We start from the raw sequence: 18,675 nt of genomic DNA, 5'->3' as shown, positions 1-18,675 counted from the left end.
ACCGGCCCCGGCCTGAGGCTCCGCCCCCTCAACGCCACACGCTCAAGGGCGTTCGCACAATCGGTGCAGTCCTGGGGGCGGACGCACGAGGCCCCGCGCCTGCGCACACTCAGGGCTGGCACGCGCACCGGCTCCTAGGGGACGGGCGCTTGGCCCTGCTTTTCATCCTCTCAGGAGATCACGTGTGGACACTGAGGCCCTTCCTCGAGCTCTTTAACCAAACGCAACCTCCCCAGTTCGCCGCCTTGCCCGCTCCCACACCCACACGTTCCCGTGTGAGGGCTTATTGCCCCCCGCCCGCCACCATCCTTCGCCCCCACATTCACGAGGTTTGGAGCCGGCCTCACCCGCGGACGCGGACGCCCCCACCCGCGCGTGCGCACTACGCAGTCATCCTGCAACATCCAGAAGCCACTGGGGTGCAGCGAGGCTGTGGAAGGTCCCACCCAGAACGTGAGGTGAAGAAAGCTTGGGCTGCGCTGGTTCTGCTCTGTCCGGGTCGGAGATGAAGTGACCCGGGAGAGTAGCACAGGGATGTTTCTTTCGGCCGACGGTGAGGACTCACCTGCACGTTTTGCGAAGAGGCCCACAGTCCTTTGCGTGGCGCCCAGACTACATTTCCCAAAGGCCCCTGCGCGGCCTTCTGCTCTTCCTTGCGGTGTTGCGCTTGCGCAGCCGGTGGGCTGGTGATGAGACTGCCTGCGTCTGGGATGAGACCGGGTGGGTGAGGGTGACCCCGGCTGGGAGAAGCAGCGAGGAGGGGCGGGCAGCGGAAGGTCCGGGAGTGTCCGCCATAAAGTCGTGTGAGGTGACCGTTGCGTAATTGTGAATCTGTGAGACAAGATGTGAAGTATGGCCTCGTCCCGGTCATCTGGGCGTGCGGGTCCCGGGTTTTGATCGCACGTTTGTGTAGGTGAGACCCGCATTGTGTTACCCTGAACATGTGTGAGGACGAACCTTTGTGTTTTCTTAGACGTATGTCTCCGAGCCGATTTTTGTGGTTTTGTACGTGGCGGGGGGGCACTGATTTTGAATATGTGTGTATGTTCTGGACATCTGTTTAGCTTCTGCATCCACTTTTGCGGAAGCGCAGAGTTGAGTAGGTGGCAGCAGGTGCTGTGTGACCCCACAAAGCCTGAACTGTTTACTGTTGACCCTAGAGCCCAGTTTTTGCGGTGTGTACATCTCTGTGGGGAACCACTGATTTTGAATATGTATACTTGTGTATATTTACGTCTATTCTATGACTGCTTTTGCACAATGGCAGGGTTCAGTACTTGCAGCAGAAATCTTGTCACCTATAAAGTCTAAAATACTATCCTGATAAGGTTTCTAGCCCTAGCCAGTTTTTGTGGTTGAGTGGTATGTGTGTGTGTGTGTGTGTGTGTGTGGGAGAGAGAGAAACCAGTGTTTTATTTATTTATTTATCTATTATTATTATTATTTTTTTTTTTTGAGACGGAGTCTCTCTGTCGCCCAGGCTGGAGTGCAGTGGCGCGATCTTGGCTCACGGCAACCTTCGCCTCCCGGGTTCACGCCATTCTCCTGCCTCAGCCTCCCAAGTAGCTGGGACTACAGGCGCTCGCCACCACGCCCAGCTAATTTTTTTGTATTTTCAGTAGAGACAGGGTTTCATCATGTTGGCCAGGGTGGTCTCGATCTCTTGACCTCGTGATCTGCCCGCCTCGGCCTCCCAAAGTGCTGGGATTACAAGCGTGAGCCACCATTCCCAGTCCCCAAGTATCTGGAATCTTATTATGATAACGTGTTTGTGTTTGGAACATGAGGGAAAGGAGGAGAGCAGGGGAAGGGAGGGTTTCTGAGCTGATCTTGGGAACTGCAGGACAGACTTGGCGTTTTACAACTCCTTTCTTTCTCCCTAACTTTGCCTTCCCAGGACAATTTCTCTTCAAAAAGAGGGATCAGGAGGAAAAAATGAGCAATCAGCTCACTGCAGCACTACTCCTGCCTCAGCCTCCCAATTAGCATGGGACTACACGTGGCTAATTTTTTGTAAAGACAAGTTCTCACTGTGTGGCCCGGGCTGATCTCAAACTCCTAGGCTCAAGCAATCCTCTCACCTTGGTCTTCCAAAGTATTGGGAGTACAGGCATGAGACATGGCACCTTGACAAAAATCACTTTTAAACTTTAAAGTCATGTTCCAAGTAAGTTGGCATTTCCTTCTTCTGTGATTTTCAGTCTTTTCCTTCCACACCTTGCTGTCTCATAAAGACCCTGTTAGGGTCTTAGTCCTTATTTCTCCCTTTCTGGCAAATGAAAGACCAAAAGGGATGGCTAAAGTAGCCCAGTGCCCTCTGTCGATGTTCTTCTCCACTTAACCATCATGTATGTATTCACTATAAGCATTGTGCCTACGATTCTGTGAATAACTCTGGGGGCTCAGAAATGTACCGTCTGTAGAGAAAAAGGGAGCTATCCTTGAGAAGCACGTAAGACGATGAGGGATTGATGCCTTGTCATGAGGTACCATGCCCCAGATAGCTCTAGCCTACTCTGAATATCTGTGAGCTCTGGCTTGCAGTATATTCTAGAAGGTGATTTTGTTCTTAAAGGATGAGGTCTGGTCAATGGGGACAGGAAATTTGCTATGAGGAATTAAGATTCCATGGAGTAATGAGGTCCTATTTCAAGATGGTATTGTGGCCACATCTGTGGAATGCTGGGGTCTTTTCCTATAGACAGAGAACAAGAAAAGGCATATTGTTAGGCAGGATAGAATCAATTTGAGAAAAAAATAACCAGGAAAGTTTTAGGAAAAAAGTGGTATTTAGGAGGGTTGAAGCCATTAGATGAAGAAAATATGCTCTTTTAAATAGAATGTATCTGCATTGTGGATAAAAAAAAAAAGCTTTCAGAAAAGTAAATGGTAAGAAGCACTGCCACCTTGACCCAATTCCCTCCCTAAGGCTAATTAACTTTTCATTGCGAGATCATTGTAAACTCACAGGAAGTTGCAAAAATAGTACCTTTCACCCAGCTTTCCCCAGTGGTAACATTCTACATGACAGTAATATAATATCAAACCAAGAGATTGATATTGGTGCAGTACCGATGACTTGACTACAGACCTTATTCAGATTTTACCACTCTGAATATGTACTTGCTCATTTTATTAGGGTTTTGCCATTATTATCCTCATGATATTGAATCCCTTATCTAAGAATACGATGTGTGTTTCCATTCATTCAGGTCTTTTAACTCCATTGGTAGGGTTTTCAAAGTTTTCATAAAGGTCCTGTTGAGTATATTACCAGATATTTTCATCTCTGTTATTGTAAATGGTGTCATTTTACTCTTCCTATTTTCTATGTATTTTGTATGGTGTGTGTATTAGTCTGTTCTTACACTGCTACAAAGAAATACCTGAGACTGGGGAATTTATAAAGAAAAGAGGTTTAATTGGCTCACAGTTTTACAGGCTGTATAGGAAGCATAGTGGCTTCTGGTTTTGGGGAGACCTCAGGAAATTTCCGATGGGGGGAAAGGCAAAGGGGGGGCAAGGAGTCTCACGTGGCAGGAGCAGGAGCAAGAGAAAGGTGGGGGTGGGGGAGGCGCCACATGCTTTTAAACGACTAGATCTCACAAGAACGAACGCACTATCCTAAAGACAGTACCAAGGGGACGGCGCGAAACCATTCATGAGAAACTGCCGCCATGATCCTGTCACCTTCCGCCAGGTCCCACCTCCAACATTGGCAACTAAAATTCCACATGAGATTTGGTGAGGACACAGATAAACCGTATCAGTGTATTATTTATTTTTTGGATCATATAATATATCTTATTGTAAAAATAGCACAACTTATTTAACTCTTACTATCACGTAGGTTTTTTTGCCTTAATTTTGGCTGTTATAACAATGCTATCCTGATCCATTTTTCAGCTGATTTTGACCCTCATCGGTAATTATTTCCTTAGGATCCATTTCTATGTATTTTTCTTTCCAATTATACTGGAGCATTTTAAACTTAGTTAATCTCCCACTATTTAAAAAATTAATACCATTTGGATGGAACACCAGCAGGGATTTATATATTGTAATTTGATTTTAGGTCTAAGTAGCCCGTAACATTTGCCTACTGTACAATCTAAGTACTGTAGGAAATAATCACTTCAAATTCATATGCTTGAGTTCATGTCCTTTGCAGGGACATGGACGAAGCTGGAAACCATCATTGTCAGCAAACTGTCACAAGATCAGAAAACCAAACACCGCATGTTCTCACTTATAAGTGGGAGTTGAACAATGAGAACACATAGACACAGGGAGGGGAGCACCACACACCGGGTCTTGTGGGGGTTGGGGGTAGGGGAGGGATAACATTAGGAGAAATACCTAATGTAGGTGGCGGGTTGGTGGGTGCAGCAAACCACCATGGCACGTGTATACCTGTGTAACAAAACTGCACGTTCTGCACATGTAACCCAGAACTTAAAGTATAATAAAATAAATAAATAAATTCATATGCTTTTAAAAACACACCTAACAAAAAATGATACACTTGAAAATGAACTTTGTTAGTTGTAATTGTACATTCTAACAAGATAAAGTCAGTTACATAAAGCTTTTTCCTTTCTTTGGCTGTAAAATATGACTCAAACTCGGTAACGTTTTTGCCCTATGAAGGATAGGTTTGCTACAACTATTATAATTAAGTACCACAAACTGGGTGGCTTAAATAGCAGAAATCTGTGGTCTCTTCCTGTCATTTTCCCCTATGCATGTGTCTGTGTGCAAATTTCACCTTTAAAATTTTTCCTTTTAATTTTTACAATTTTCTTATTTTTAATTTTTGTGGATACATAGTAGGTATATATATTTAGGGGGTACATGAAATATTTTGAGAAGTTTCCCCTTTTTATAAGGATACCAGTTAGATTAGATTAGAGTCTACCCTAATGACCTCATTTTGATATAACTAATTATATCTGCAACAACCAAATAAGGTCACATTCTGAGGTGCAGGGTGTTAGGCTTTCAGCATAAGAATTTGTGGGGACACAGTTGATCACACATGAGAAAAGCTTTTCTAAATGTCTCCATTTTACATCTTCTTAATACAGTGTTGCTAAAGCATAATCCTATTTTATGTAGCATCAAATGTTAAGCTTATGTTTTTTGGTTTATTTTTGGCTAAGACAGCTTCCATGTGAGGAGAGGCATTTGAAAACGTACCCTGGATTTTTAAAAATCAGGTATGGTAAGGGACAGACATGGAGACAACCGCCTTTGCACGAAGAGTTGATTACTTCCATTTCCCAGCAGAAGGGAGCATGTCACACCATACAGAGCCACATGGGGATGTCTCAAGATGTGGTCAGGAGGCAGAATGAGTGCCTAGGCAGAAGGGAAAAAGCCTAGACCCAGAGCCTTTATCATGTTTTCTCTAGAAAAGGCAAAACCAGGCGGGGGCAGCAATTTAGGATTGTCTAGTTTGAATAATGTCGCCAGGCTCTGGGCTATGGGGGAAGTCTCTAGTTGTCTGGTCCTCAGGTTGGTTTAGGGCAGGGGAAATAATGGTTGGTGTATGAGAGTTAGATGAAGATGGTAATTGGGGTTATGGGCTTTGGGTTGGTTGGTTGCATATAAAGGGTATGTTTATGGGCAAGTTGTTTACTGCCTTTAAGAATTAGCTAGCTGTAGGAGGGGCTCTCCCCAGCCAACTACAGCTAGCTCCCCTACCCTAATATGTTGGAGCATAATAAAATATAGAAAATAAAAACATATTTCTAGAATAAGCAGGTCCATAAATACAGAAAGTAGATTACTATCCGCTTTGTGTTGAAGGAATGGGAGGTGAGGAAGGGGATAGCTAAAGGTTATGGGGTTTCTTCTTGACGTGATAAAAATGTCTAAAATTGACCATAGCGGTGATTACACATGTCTATGAATATACTAAAAATTACTGATTTTTACACTTTATGTAGGTGAATTATATAGCTTATGACTATATTTCCATAGAGCTCTCATTTTTTTAAAGATACAGTGGTGGGGTCAGAAGTCAAATTGAAGTAGATGACATTCTTCTTCCATATTCAGGAATCAGTTGAATGATGAAGATCCTTAGTCCGATCTACTCCAAGAGAGATTTCAGCTGGGTCCCATCTGTTGCCATTTGGAATATTAAATAGTTTTCCAAGGATAGAAACTAAGTCTGTGCAAGAACGTATAGAGAGTCAGAATGGTCACGCTTCTACACCTCCTCCTCCCCACTCACTTCTTCCCCAAGTCATTCTTTGATTCCAAGGGCAAGGTGAGCTACCTGTGGAATGTAAGTATGGACTATTTTTTTGTCTGTCCTGAATGCCAGCACTTTAGGAGCAGTTAAAAGTAGATTCAGTAACATGAGAATATTAGAAAACCTGGTTGTAGGCTACAGTGTCATATACTAGATAATCTCCTTGGTGTTACCCTAGAGAATACCCAGTCTTCATTAGTTAAATACATCTCTGCTGCACCCACTGTGAAATACTGGACGTTGAGTTGCCCATGTGGGAAGCAGCTGAATTATAATCACTTACAATTCAGAGGGAATATGGATTTGATGCTTACTTTTTTTTTTCTTTTTTTGGTGAAATTTTGGTCATGATGGCCCATGAACAAAAATGTGGTATATATAAGGTAAAAATTAGATAAAGAAAACATTATATATGTAATGTAATGATAATTTAATACATAGTATGATAATGGAAATAGCCCTTACTTCCTTGGTGGGATGAATGAGGACAGAAGAATCAAAATAACCTCTTGTTACTGGCTGAATTTTGCCTGCCCCAAATTTTGCATGTTGAAGTCCTAACTCCCAGTATCTCAGAATGTGACTGTATTTGGAGATAGGATTTTTACAGAGTTAATTAAGTTAAAATGAGTTCGTTAGGGTGGGTCCTAATGCACTCTGACTCCATGTCTCCATGGGTTTTCTCTGGGTACTCCAGATTCCTCCCACATCCCACAGATGTGCACAAGAAGTTAACTGGTAGGTCTAGGTTGTCCCAGTCTGAGTGAGTGTGGGTGTGTAGTAGGCTACACCATCTAGGTTTGTGTAAGTACACTCTTATGATGTTTGCACAACAGGCTTCTTAGGAAATTGCCTAAGAACCCATTTCTCAGAATGGATCTCCATCCTTTAGCGGTGTAGACTGTATTTTCTTTTTTTGAGACGGAGTCTGGCTCTATCGCCCAGGCTGGAGTGCAGTGGCCGGATCTCAGCTCACTGCAAGCTCCGCCTCCCGGGTTTACGCCATTCTCCTGCCTCAGTCTCCCGAGTAGCTGGGACCACAGGCGCCCGCCACCTCGCCTGGCTAGTTTTTTGTATTTTTTAGTAGAGACGGGGTTTCACCGTGTTAGCCAGGATGGTCTCGATCTCCTGACCTCGTGATCCGCCCGTCTCGGCCTCCCAAAGTGCTGGGATTACAGGCTTGAGCCACTGCACCCGGCCTAGACTGTATTTTCATACTGTAAATAGTCCCCTTGTGGTAGATTTCAGTCTACCAGTATGACCTCACTGAATGTGGAGTTAGAAAGAAAGGTACAGTTCGTGGCTCACAGTTCCTACAGCCCTTTTAATTTCCTAAATGACTACAGCAATAAAGTATCTTTTGTTAAAATATCTGGCCTTTTGTTGCTTGGTTCCTGAAAAAGCTCCAGAACAGCTCCAGAGCCATAAAGGTGAAAGACAGTATTTCAGCCACACATGAGTTTATGTTAATGAGGTGATTTTTGGAAACTCACAAGATAATCCCAATATTTGGGGGGAGTGGTGGCTAGTTGCCAGAGGAACCAGCCATGTACCCAGAGGGTTGGAACTCACAGCTCCACCCTCTACTTCCGGGAAAAGAGAGGCTGAAAATTGAGTTGATCGCCAGTGGCCAATGATTTAATCAATCACATCTACGTAATGAAACTTCCATAAAAACCGAAAAGGCCTGAGTTCAAGCGGCTTCCAAGAAGGTAGACAAAAACACATCCTCATGCTGGGAGAGTGGTGCACCCCAACTCCATGGGCACAGAAGCTCCTGCACTAGGGGTTCTCTTGGACCTTGCCCTACATGTCTCTTCATCTGCCTATTTATATCCTTTAAAATATCTTTTATAATAAACCAGTAAACATAAATGTTTCCCTGAGTTGTGTGAGCCGCTCTACCAAATTAATGGAACCCAAGGAGCCGGTCGTGGGAGCCCCAATTTATAGCACATCTCTCTGAAACACAGGTACAACAATCTGGAGTTTGGAATTGGCATGGGACGTGGGGGACAGTCTTGTGGGACTGAGCTGTCTAACCTGTAGGATCTCATGCTCTCCAGGTAGCGTCAGAATTGAATTAGAGTAGAGGTCACCTGGCTGGTGTCTGCTGCAGAAAGGTTGTTTTGAGATGTTAAGACATTATAAGAGACAATAGAAAAAATGTATACGATACAACCTTCTCTGTGTTATATTTCTCCATAGCCCTTTTTACTGTTCATCAGACTATTTATCTAACTCATGAATCTGTGGCTTGTCTCTATCCACCTCAAAGTAAATTATATAATAAGAGGGCAGGGATTTTTTTTTCTCTGCTGTATGCCCCTGAATTGCTTTACCTTATTTGTCTCACCTTCCCATACCAATTCTACAGTTTTCCTAGTAAGGGCTAGTCCCCTAAAACAGGGACCATTTCCATTCTGTTAAGGGGCGGAACGCGGTTCAATCCTAGCGGACTGGTTCCAAAAACTTCATGTTATTCACTGCCTCTGAGCAGTAATATTCCCATTTTGCAGCTGAGAGAGGTATTAATTTGCTAGAGTCACAACACTGTAGGGGTTCCGAGTCGCTGTTCTTATTCCAAAATAAGCTTAGGACAGAAAGATAATCACATTCCCACGGACAGGCACAGAAGGCCGCGCTCCAAATGACATCGCGAACATAGAGGCACAGACAGCGTCACAAAGCCGCACACATGCTCACGCCGAAGGCTCAGCCATCGCGCGCTTCACTCCCAGTCCCCAGAAACCGGTAACTAGGGACTCTTCTGGTCTCTAGGCGAAGGGGAGGGGTGAGGGAGAGCGCAATCTTTGCGGCTGCGCACACGCCCGCTCTTACCGGCCGGAAACCCTGGGCCACGCCCACCTGGCATAATCACGTACTGCGCAGGCACCGCCCGCTTCGTCTCTAAGGTCCCTCCCACTCCCACAGCAGCCCGAGGACAAGCCCCTCAACGCTAGGCCACGCCTCGTCTCCGCCCCACACGTCCGTCCCCTGGAGAGAAGCTGGCGCCTGCGCGATGGAGGTTCCGGCGTCGACTCAAGAAGTCCTTCGGATGAGAGCGTCTGGGTGCCAGACGAGGCCGGGGGTTTGTTTTGGGTGGTCTGGGAGTCCGAGCCCGAGGGCTGGGCCAGGAAGGGCAGGCGAGGCGGGCGGCTCAGACCCGGGTCGCGAAGGCCCAGCCGCGTCCTCTGTGCCCAAGACGACTACATTTCCCAGAGGCCAGCGCGGCGCGCGTACTCGAGTCTGCGGGGCGGAGGCCGCGGCTCGGGGCTGCTGGGCGTTCGGGGCGGCTTGGGGCGGCGGGACCACGGGAGTGAGCTGTGGGAGAGAGGGGGGTGTGCCTGTGTGTAAAAGATCCGTCAGCGTGTGAGGCTCCGTGAGAGGGTGCGGTTTCTGTGTGTGTGTGTGTGTGTGACCGAGAGTCCAGAGTGTGAGACCAGGGTGTGTTCGTGTGACAGCGCGAGACGGGTCAGTGTGAGAGACCAGTGAGTGTGAGAGAGATGGGGGTGTGCCTGCATTTGAAAGAGAGCGTGTGAAGCTCTGTGAGAAGATGCGGAATGTGTGGGTGTGTAAGTGTGTAACAGACCGGGTGTCCAGAGCGTGAGACCAGGATGTATTCGTGTGAGAGAGCGAGACGGGCTGGCGTGTGAGAGACCAGTGAGTGTGAGAGAGATGGGCGTGTGTCTGTGTGTGAAAGGCCGGTCGGTCGCTGTGTGTGTGAGAGAGAAGAATCACCACGTATGCGAGACTAGACCGTACAAGGCCAGAGTGTGAGACTGTGGTGTGTTAATGTGTGAAAGGGAGACCAGTGAGTGTGAGAGAGATGGGCGTGTGTCTGTGTGTGAAAGGCCGGTCGGTCGCTGTGTGAGGCTCAATGACAGGCCAGTGTGTGTGTGTGTGTGTGAGAGAGAGAGAGAAGAATCACCATGTATGCGAGACAAGACCGTGCGAGGCCAGAGTGTGAGACTGGTGTGTTAATGTGTGAAAGGGAGACCAGTGAGTGTGAGAAATGGGTGTTTTGGGTGAAAGACCCGTCAGTGTGTGAGGCCGTGGTTTGCATGTGTCTGACAGACTGAGAGAGACCAGAGTGTGAGACCAGGGTGTGTTCGTGTGTGTGAGTCTCTCTCTCACAGCGTGAGTGTTCTCTACACAGCGTGACACCAGTGAGTGTGAGAGAGATGAGCATGTGGCTGTGTGTGAAAGACCAGTCATGTGAGGCTCCTTGAGAGGCCGGCGTGTGTGTGAGAGAGAAAGACTAAACTGTAAGAGTCTAAAGAGTGAGACTATGGTATGTTGGTATTCGTTTGTGAGAGAGAGGGAGGCCATCAAAGTAGAGTAAGACTAGGGTATGTTGGTATTAGTTTGTGAGAGAGAGGGAGGCGATCAAAGTTATGTTTCCTGGCATACAACTTCCAAGATTCTTGCAATCTCCAAAGTATTAAGTGTCTTTTTGCATGCTAATGATTGGTGGGCTGGCAGCCTGTAGGTAGATCATGGTAAGGGCTGGTCATCAGAACAACCTAGGCAGGATTAGGGGGTTAGGATTATCAGTCCCATCCTCAGTCTCCAGGGAGAGGAAAGGGAGCCCCAGGTTAAACTGATCATCAGTGGTCAGTGATTTAACCAGCCATGCCTAAGTAATGAAGCTTTCCTAAAAACCCAGAGGGACTGAGTTCGTCAGACCTCCAGATGGCTGAACACTGGAATCTCCTGTAGGATGCGCCCCTTCCTACATAACCTTTTCCTATGCATTTCTTCACCTGTATCTTTTGTAATATTCTTTATGATTATAAACGTGTTTCCCCAGGTTCTGTGAGCTGCCCTAGCAAATTAATTGAATGCAAGGAGGGGGTCATAGGAACCCCGATTTATAGCCAATCAGAAGCACGTGGGGCTTGCAATTGGCATTGGAAGTGGGGAGCCATTTTGTAGGACTGAGCCCTCAATGTATGGGATCTTATGCTATCTCCAAGTAAATAGTGTCAGAATTGGGTTGCCTTAGAGGTCACCCACCTGGTATTCATTGAAGAATTTATTGCTTGCCTGGTGTGTGTGTGTGTGTGTGTGTGTGTGTGTGAAGACCCCACACATCTGGTCTTAGAACTGTTTTGTGTTGTGAGAGTAGAGTAAGAGAAACGGTTTGTTTTTCCTCTTTGTCAGCTGAGTGTGTTATCAGGGACTGGATTGTGAGAATCCAGAGTGCGAGCCAGGGTATATCAATGTGTGAGAGAAATAGATGTGCCTGTGTGAAAGATTAACAATATGAAGCTCTCTGGAGTCTGAGAAAGATCATGTGTGTGTCTAAGTAAAAGCAAGAGACTAGACTGAGAGTTCAGTGACTGGGAGAGAATGGGGTATGTTGGTGTGAGTGTGTGAGAGACTAGAGTATGTCTCTGGCCTGGTAGGTAGTGAGATGGTGTATAACAGTATGAAAAAGATTGGAGTGAGAGCGACCAGTATGTATTTTGTGTGCATGAGATAAAGCAGTTGGAATGTGAGAGATCAGAGTGTGTTTGTGTATCTGTGTGAGATACTGGTGTATTTGAGTAATTTGAGGCCTCTTTGAAAGATACCATTGAATGTGTATATATGAGAGAACATCATGTTTGTATGTGTGAAGGAGGGAGAGAAAGACTAGTGATGTGGTTGGATAAGAAAGAGACTATGTGAACCATGGTGTGTTATCCAAAAGGCTTTAGAAATATAACCTCTGCGAGGTTGTGAAGCGTGAATGTGAATGAGACAGAGATAGGGGACAGTGAGCTGTGTGTGTGAGAGAAGTAAGATTAGGGGTATGTGTGAAGGTGTTGGTGAGTCACTGTGTGTGCTTATATTCATGTCCTCAGACAATGGAAATGTGACTGTGTATATGTGCTTGTTTTGGGGTGCTTGTGATTGTGTCCTCTGTGTGACCAGGAAACTTGTTAGTGTTTGTATGTCACCCTGTATATCTGTCATTGTGGCCCTGTATGACTGCTGTGTGTGGGGAGACTACTTGGAAGATTGATAGGATTGGATTGTTTATGAGTGTGACTGTTTGGAATTGTGTGTTGCCGGGATACGAAACATGGAATAGAATTCCTGTGCACAGTCCGAGTTTCAGTAAGAAGCAAAAGCTGGGGTGACTGAAACTCCTAACTGAAGCAGGAGACACCCTCAGTTCTGTGTGACAGGAGGGTAATCAAGGGGCTGGGACAGAGGTGAGAGTGAAAGTGGCAGAATTGAGTGCTAAAGGTTCCATCGTTTCAGGGTGAGGAAAGTGAAACATTGCCAGGGAGCAGGGCAGGGGTGCAGTGGTGGGGGTTGAGTGAAGAAGGAGGATAACCCTGGCCTCTAGTGGCATTTGGGAGTCAGATTTTCCTTTTTCTTTTGTTTTTTCCCAAAAACCCCATCCATCTGGCCCAAAAAGGAGCCAGATTTTCAAAGAGTAGACTTTGAAAGCATGAAGCAGAGACCCAAGAAGAAAATGACTCCACCTTTACCTGTAAAAATAGAGGAAATGACTATTTTGTAGGATTATTTCAAAAATAAAGCGAGATAATCTAATCTACGCAGAGTACCTAATACATCTGAATGGGAAGGTAGGTCTTTGAAAAAGATTAAGTTTAGGACCTCAAGCATGAAAAAAAATAAAAAATAAAAAAAACCAGTTATGAGTTACAGCCCTTCAGTGGCCATAGGTTGCTCATACCCAGTTATGGGATCAACCAAAGCTGGGAAGAAGAAGACAGTTTTAGGCTAGTGATTCTGGGAGTGCAGCAAAGGCCTCATCTCTCACTAACCTTTCCCTTCCTTCAGCCTTGCCTTCCCAAGACACTGCTCTTCAAGAGAAAGACCAGAAGAGAAGGCAAAAATGAATGTTGAAGTAGTAAAAGTCATGCCCCAGGTTAGTTGATATTTTCTTTCTCTTCATGAAAGGCAGTCTTGCTGTTTAGTACTTTGCAATGCTTCTTTTCTTTTGAAAATTCCCTGATTAACAGTCCAAGAGCCTAGTTCCCACTTCTCTCAGAGGCCACTGTCTTTAATTACCTAATGAGTGAGTAACAGCTTAGTATAAAAAGTCATGGAGGCCCCTGTGAGATTCCTCTTCCCACCTTGTGTACATTTTAAATTTAGTGCCGAGTCTTGTGAAAAGACTTGATTTATGTTGTATGGAATATATCTGTGGATATCTTAGTACTAGTGAGTTGGGTTCCAGGTTAAATGCGCATCCAGTGCCTCTCCTATATAGAGAATGCATCTACCTGAATTTTTGTCCAAATCTCTGAGTATGTCCTTAAGATAAATTCTTTAAAAGATTTTCTTTACATTTTAAGTATTAATTACCAGCCTCATTTGTTCACCTGAAAAAATCTTATTCTACTTAATTTTTGCAAATTTTATAAATTTAAATAGGTGAGATGTTCACATGGTACAGAATTTAAAAACAAGTATCACCCTTACCTCCCAGTTCTTTTAAGAAGTTATTCTCAGCTTGTATCTCATTCACAGCTATGTTTTATGCCTCTGTGTGTATACATAAATACTTTCTTCCCTTCAAAGTTAATGGTGTTTTGTGTCCTGTTGATGAAATTTTTGTCTACCTTTAGGTCCTATTTTTCTTCTAAGATTTGTTTTATCCTTCACAGTTAAGTTTCTGGTAAGCTTAGACTTGATTTTTGTGGTTTTCTATCGTGGTAGGGCTGAAATTACATTCACTTTTTATGTTTAGTTTACATTAAATTTTTACATTAAATGTATAATTTATAATAAATGAGGCAGAGATTTATTTTTTCAAGTTGGCACAATGGCATTAATTGAATTATTGATCTCATTCTCACTAATTTGAAATGCCACCTATACCGTGCACTGAACTCCTGTGTATATTTGTTCTGTTGCTGTACTACACTCAGTTTTACTTGAATTTCTGCTTTTAATTTTTTAATTTTTAAATATTATATTGCACATGTATAAGGAACCATGTATACAAAAGGAACCCTTAATTCTCCCACTGTGAAATTCCCCTTCACATTTTTTCTAAGTGGAAAATGTGTTTTCATGACATACATGAGTGTCAGATGTCCATAATTAGTGCTTAACTAATTTAATTATATGCTTCATATCAAAAGTTATGTTAAATTAATTTTGAAACACTGCTTTTTTTTCTTGCGCTGTCAGAGTTCATGAGATATTAAAAAATATTTACATGGATTCTGGGCATCTGTGTCTTCCTCAGCATTAAAACCATTTTGTGAATTATCCAACATAATTTTCCAAAGATACAGACCTTTTATGGTTTGTGTGCCTGATGTTGTCATTAAAATTCTACCTGAAGTCACAGGCACCATTTAACACAACAGAATTATTCCCCTCCCATTTACTCTCTAGAAGTAAGTTGGTATCTCCACAATACTACTTACTGTCTTTAGTTTTGATATTTAACCTCATACTTCTGAATAATGTTCCATACACTGTTCCATACACTGTTTCTTGATTATTTTAGTTTTAGAAATTATCTAGTAACCTACTACTATAGATGATAAAGATGCAGTCCATTAACCCCATCACCTGAAATGCACACACACATGCTTCTTTGATAGACTGTGAACATTATTCACTATTTTTGTTTTAAGTCAGTGTTCAGGGTAGCTTGGTGTCTTTCATCAATTTGGAAAATTTTCAACCACTGTCTTTTTAAATATTCTGAAGCTTTCCTGTTTCTAAGATTACAATTATATACATGTTAATTATTTTTCACACTGTCCTACATGTCATTTATGCTTTAATTCTCTCTTTAACTCTCTAATCTCCTGTTAAGCCCATAATGGAATTGTTAACTTCTGTTATAGAATACTTAGTTCTAGAATTTCTATTTAATTTGTAATTTTCTATTTTCTTCCTGAATTCACTACCTTTCCTTTTAACTCCTTAAAAATATTATCATAATATTTTGATAGCCTTGTTGGATAATTCCACTATCTGAATCTCTTATGTGTTTCTATTTTCTGATTTTTTGAAAATTATCTTGATTTTTGTCTTAAATGCCTCATTTTGGGTTTAGTGCTAGACTTTATATATTTTTAAAGGATAATTTGAAGTTTTGATGTCCTCCTCTTGAGAAGGTTTATTTAAAAGATAAATTTTATTTTTTAGAATAGTTTTATATTTGTAGAAAAATTGCGGAGATAGTATAGAGAAATCTTATACCACACTAAGCTTCCCCTATTAACATTTTACATTAGTGTGGTACTGTTGTTAAAATTAATGAACCAATATTGATATGTTATTAGTAACTAAAGTGCTTAGTTTAGATTTTCTTTCATTGTTTCAACTTTTTAATTTTTTTTTTCTTTTTTTTGAGACACAGTTTCACTCTGTTACCCAGGCTGGAGTGCAGTGGCAGGATCATAGCTCACTATAACCTACCTCTCCAGTTCAAGCAATTCTCATGCCTCAGCCACTCGAGTAGCTGGGATTATAGGCATGCACCACTGTGCACAGCCAATTTTTGTATTTTTGGTAGGGGTGGGGTTTTGCTATATTGTCCTTGCCATGCTATGTAGGCTGGTTTTGAGCTCTTAGCCTCAAGTGATCCACCAGCCTTGGCCTCCCAGAGTGCTGGGATCATAAGTGTGAGCCACTGCACCTGGCCAGGTTTTATCTAATGTCTTTTTTCTGTTCCAGGATACTATCTAGGAAATTACATTACATTTAGTAGCCATATTTCCTAAGACTCCTCTTAGCTGTGATAGGTTTTCATACTTTGCTTATTGATGACCTTGTCAACTTTGAGGAATACTCAGTTATTTTGTAGAATGTCTCAAATATGATGTTTTTTCATGATTAGAATAGGGTACTGTGTTTTGGGGAGGAAGATTGCAGAAGTAAATTTCCTTTTTCATCACATCAAATCAGGGGTACACACTGTCAACATGATTTATTACTGTTGATGTTAATCGATGTTAATTAACTTTGAGGTAGTGTTTGTCAGATTTCTGTATAATAAGGTGACTCTTTTTTCCCTCACTTTTCCGTACTGTACTGTTTGTAAGGAAGTCACTATGCACAATCTATACTCCAGGAGTGGGAAATTATGTTCTACCTCCTTAAGGGCAAACATAAATCATTTGAAAATCTTCTGAATGAGATATTTGCCTATTTTTCTCATTTATTTTATTTAGTCTTAATTTAGTCACTTATTCAGTCTTAATCCTCCTGTAAATTTCATAAATTATCTGATACCTTGCAATAAATGGTTTTTTCCTTAAAAAGAAAAAAAGAATTACAAGCTCTTCAGATGCTATCCATTGGGATTTACTTCATTGGTTATAGCATTATCAGTTAAAAACATCACTACATATACGTGTGTGTATATATATATATAAAGTTATTTCATCGATATTGGTAAAATTCTGGTGGTATATATACCAGATTATTAACCATGAGTACCAGGATCAAAAGCGATCAGTTTTTTTTTTTCCTGTCGGAACAGCCAAAGCTCCTCTGTCCTTAATAGTCACCAAAATTATCCTAAATATTGGAAAGAATGTGAGCACCTTTTGCTTGCATTGAGGAATTCATCTCATTTATAAGAATATGTGAAATGATGGTTCTTAGTTCTCAACTTACTAGAAGGTGAAAACTAGAATTCAGCAAAACTGAGAGTTCACAGAGAAACTTAAACAATTTTGTATTTCTTTTATATGAAAAATTTATTAAACATTTTTCTAAAGGTATGTATATCTTCTGAAGTCCCCTACATTGAATATCTGTTAAAAATTTGCTTTTAAACACTAATCTTTAGAACAAAGACATGATACAGAGATTACTGTTTAAAGCAAATTAAAATGTGCTCCTAACCTTGTCTTTATTTAGTTATATTTTTGATAACTTTGCAGATCAGGCACTAAGATTAAGAAGATATTCATTTTCAATGGAAATAAATCTGAAGGTGAAAAATGCCCACAATAACTTTTAAAATTTCTTACAACCTGCTGGTGATTATAACTGGTCATTAATTTTTCTCTAAGAACATTTAAAAGTTATAACTTCAATTTCATTTTGTTTTGCAACTGTGGGTTTACCAACCGTTGGTGGAAAACACAGTATTCACTGATGCAGACGTAAGAAAATTGCATTCTTAAAGATGTTTTTATTATTTAAGAAAAAAAAAAATCAGCCACATTAGTTCAATGCCTTTCTCCTGTCCCTGCCAATAAAACTTGGATCCCATGGAATATCATTTGAAAAATATCAATTTAGATATTCCTTTTATGCTTTTGAAGATTCAACACAGGTATGTGTTCTTCCTTGAAGCCCTCTTCACTGCCTTGTAGTTATGCACCCACATTTCCCTATGTTTGGAATTGGTTGGCACCGTTGTACCCAATGCAGTTAAACACTTCCATAAGTACTATTTTGACTTGGATCTTCATATTTTTGTTTTTTCTCTTCTATGAGTTATTTCTCACATAAAGTAGAGACATCTTGGATCAACTCAGAGTTATCTTTGGACATGAGTATTGGTCGGTTAAGAATATATTTGTCACTTCAGGACTTAGTGACATTCAAGGATGTGGCAATAGATTTTTCCCAGGAAGAATGGCAATGGATGAACACTGCTCAGAAGCATTTATACAGGAGTATGATGTTGGAGAACTATCAGAGCCTGGTATCACTTGGTGAGGATCTTTTCCCTCCTGCATAATCTACCTTTAAGGAACTTTTATGTTTTTGTATATTATTAAATTTGTTTTTATTATATGTAGGTCAGAATGGAATCTGGGAATGGAATCTGAGAAACAGCGGATATTGAGGGACTGAAGAAAACTTGAGATTTAGAGTTAGTGAATTTGGTGAATATCACATATTCCATGCGTATACCCTTAAGGCAATTGGGAACACAGGACACAATGTGAATCTCACCAGTCTCCTGGGTTTCCTTGTTCTCTCTCTCCTGCAGAATTATTATCACCGCTAGACAACAACAAGGTTCACAAAGAATATATAGCTAGATTACTATAAATTCAGAATATCACTTTTAAAATCTGTATCTTTGTATTAACTTGTGATAAGTAACAAACTGAAGACACAAACTGAAAATGGCTTCAGATTGCTTACAGTTAGGGAAATTCATATGGCCCTTTCTTCTAAGCACTGGGACCACCTCATTGGCTAGATTAGCTTTCTGTTCTCTAGAAGCCCTTTTGATTATGCTTGTGGTTCATTGAGCTTCTTGAAACTAAATTTATATCTTAAACCAAATTTGAGAAATTTTTAGCCATTATTTCTTCAAATCTTTTTTTCTGTTCTTTTCTGTTTTGGGACTTCAGTTACACCTATGTTAGATTGTTTGATATTGTGCCCTAGGTAACTAAGGATTGTTTCACTTTTAAAAATCTTTGTTCTCTGTTTTAATTTCTCTCTCT

The 18,675-nt window shown here is 41.9% G+C and overlaps 2 protein-coding genes across 2 annotated transcripts in view; one reads left to right on the top strand and one right to left on the bottom strand.

Annotated features, from left to right (window-relative positions):
• The window catches only part of ZNF667 (zinc finger protein 667), a 28,716-nt gene extending 28,118 nt beyond the window's left edge, over window positions 1-598 (bottom strand). Inside the window, exon 1 of the mRNA XM_011932421.1 lies at window positions 566-598. The gene's annotated coding sequence lies outside the window, so the exon portion shown is untranslated. The remainder of the gene's footprint in view (window positions 1-565) is intronic.
• An 8,678-nt stretch (window positions 599-9,276) lies between these two features.
• ZNF471 (zinc finger protein 471) overlaps window positions 9,277-18,675 on the top strand; it is a 21,425-nt gene continuing 12,026 nt past the window's right edge. The window contains exons 1-3 of the mRNA XM_011932420.1: window positions 9,277-9,353; window positions 13,067-13,154; window positions 17,802-17,928. Of these exons, the coding sequence (XP_011787810.1) occupies window positions 13,122-13,154; window positions 17,802-17,928 (160 nt within the window). The 5' untranslated portion in view covers window positions 9,277-9,353; window positions 13,067-13,121. The remainder of the gene's footprint in view (window positions 9,354-13,066; window positions 13,155-17,801; window positions 17,929-18,675) is intronic.

The sequence above is a fragment of the Colobus angolensis genome, unplaced genomic scaffold (genome assembly GCF_000951035.1).
Source record: "Colobus angolensis palliatus isolate OR3802 unplaced genomic scaffold, Cang.pa_1.0 Scaffold96, whole genome shotgun sequence".
Lineage (NCBI taxonomy): Eukaryota > Metazoa > Chordata > Mammalia > Primates > Cercopithecidae > Colobus > Colobus angolensis.
This window is presented reverse-complemented; position numbering and strand designations above follow the sequence as displayed.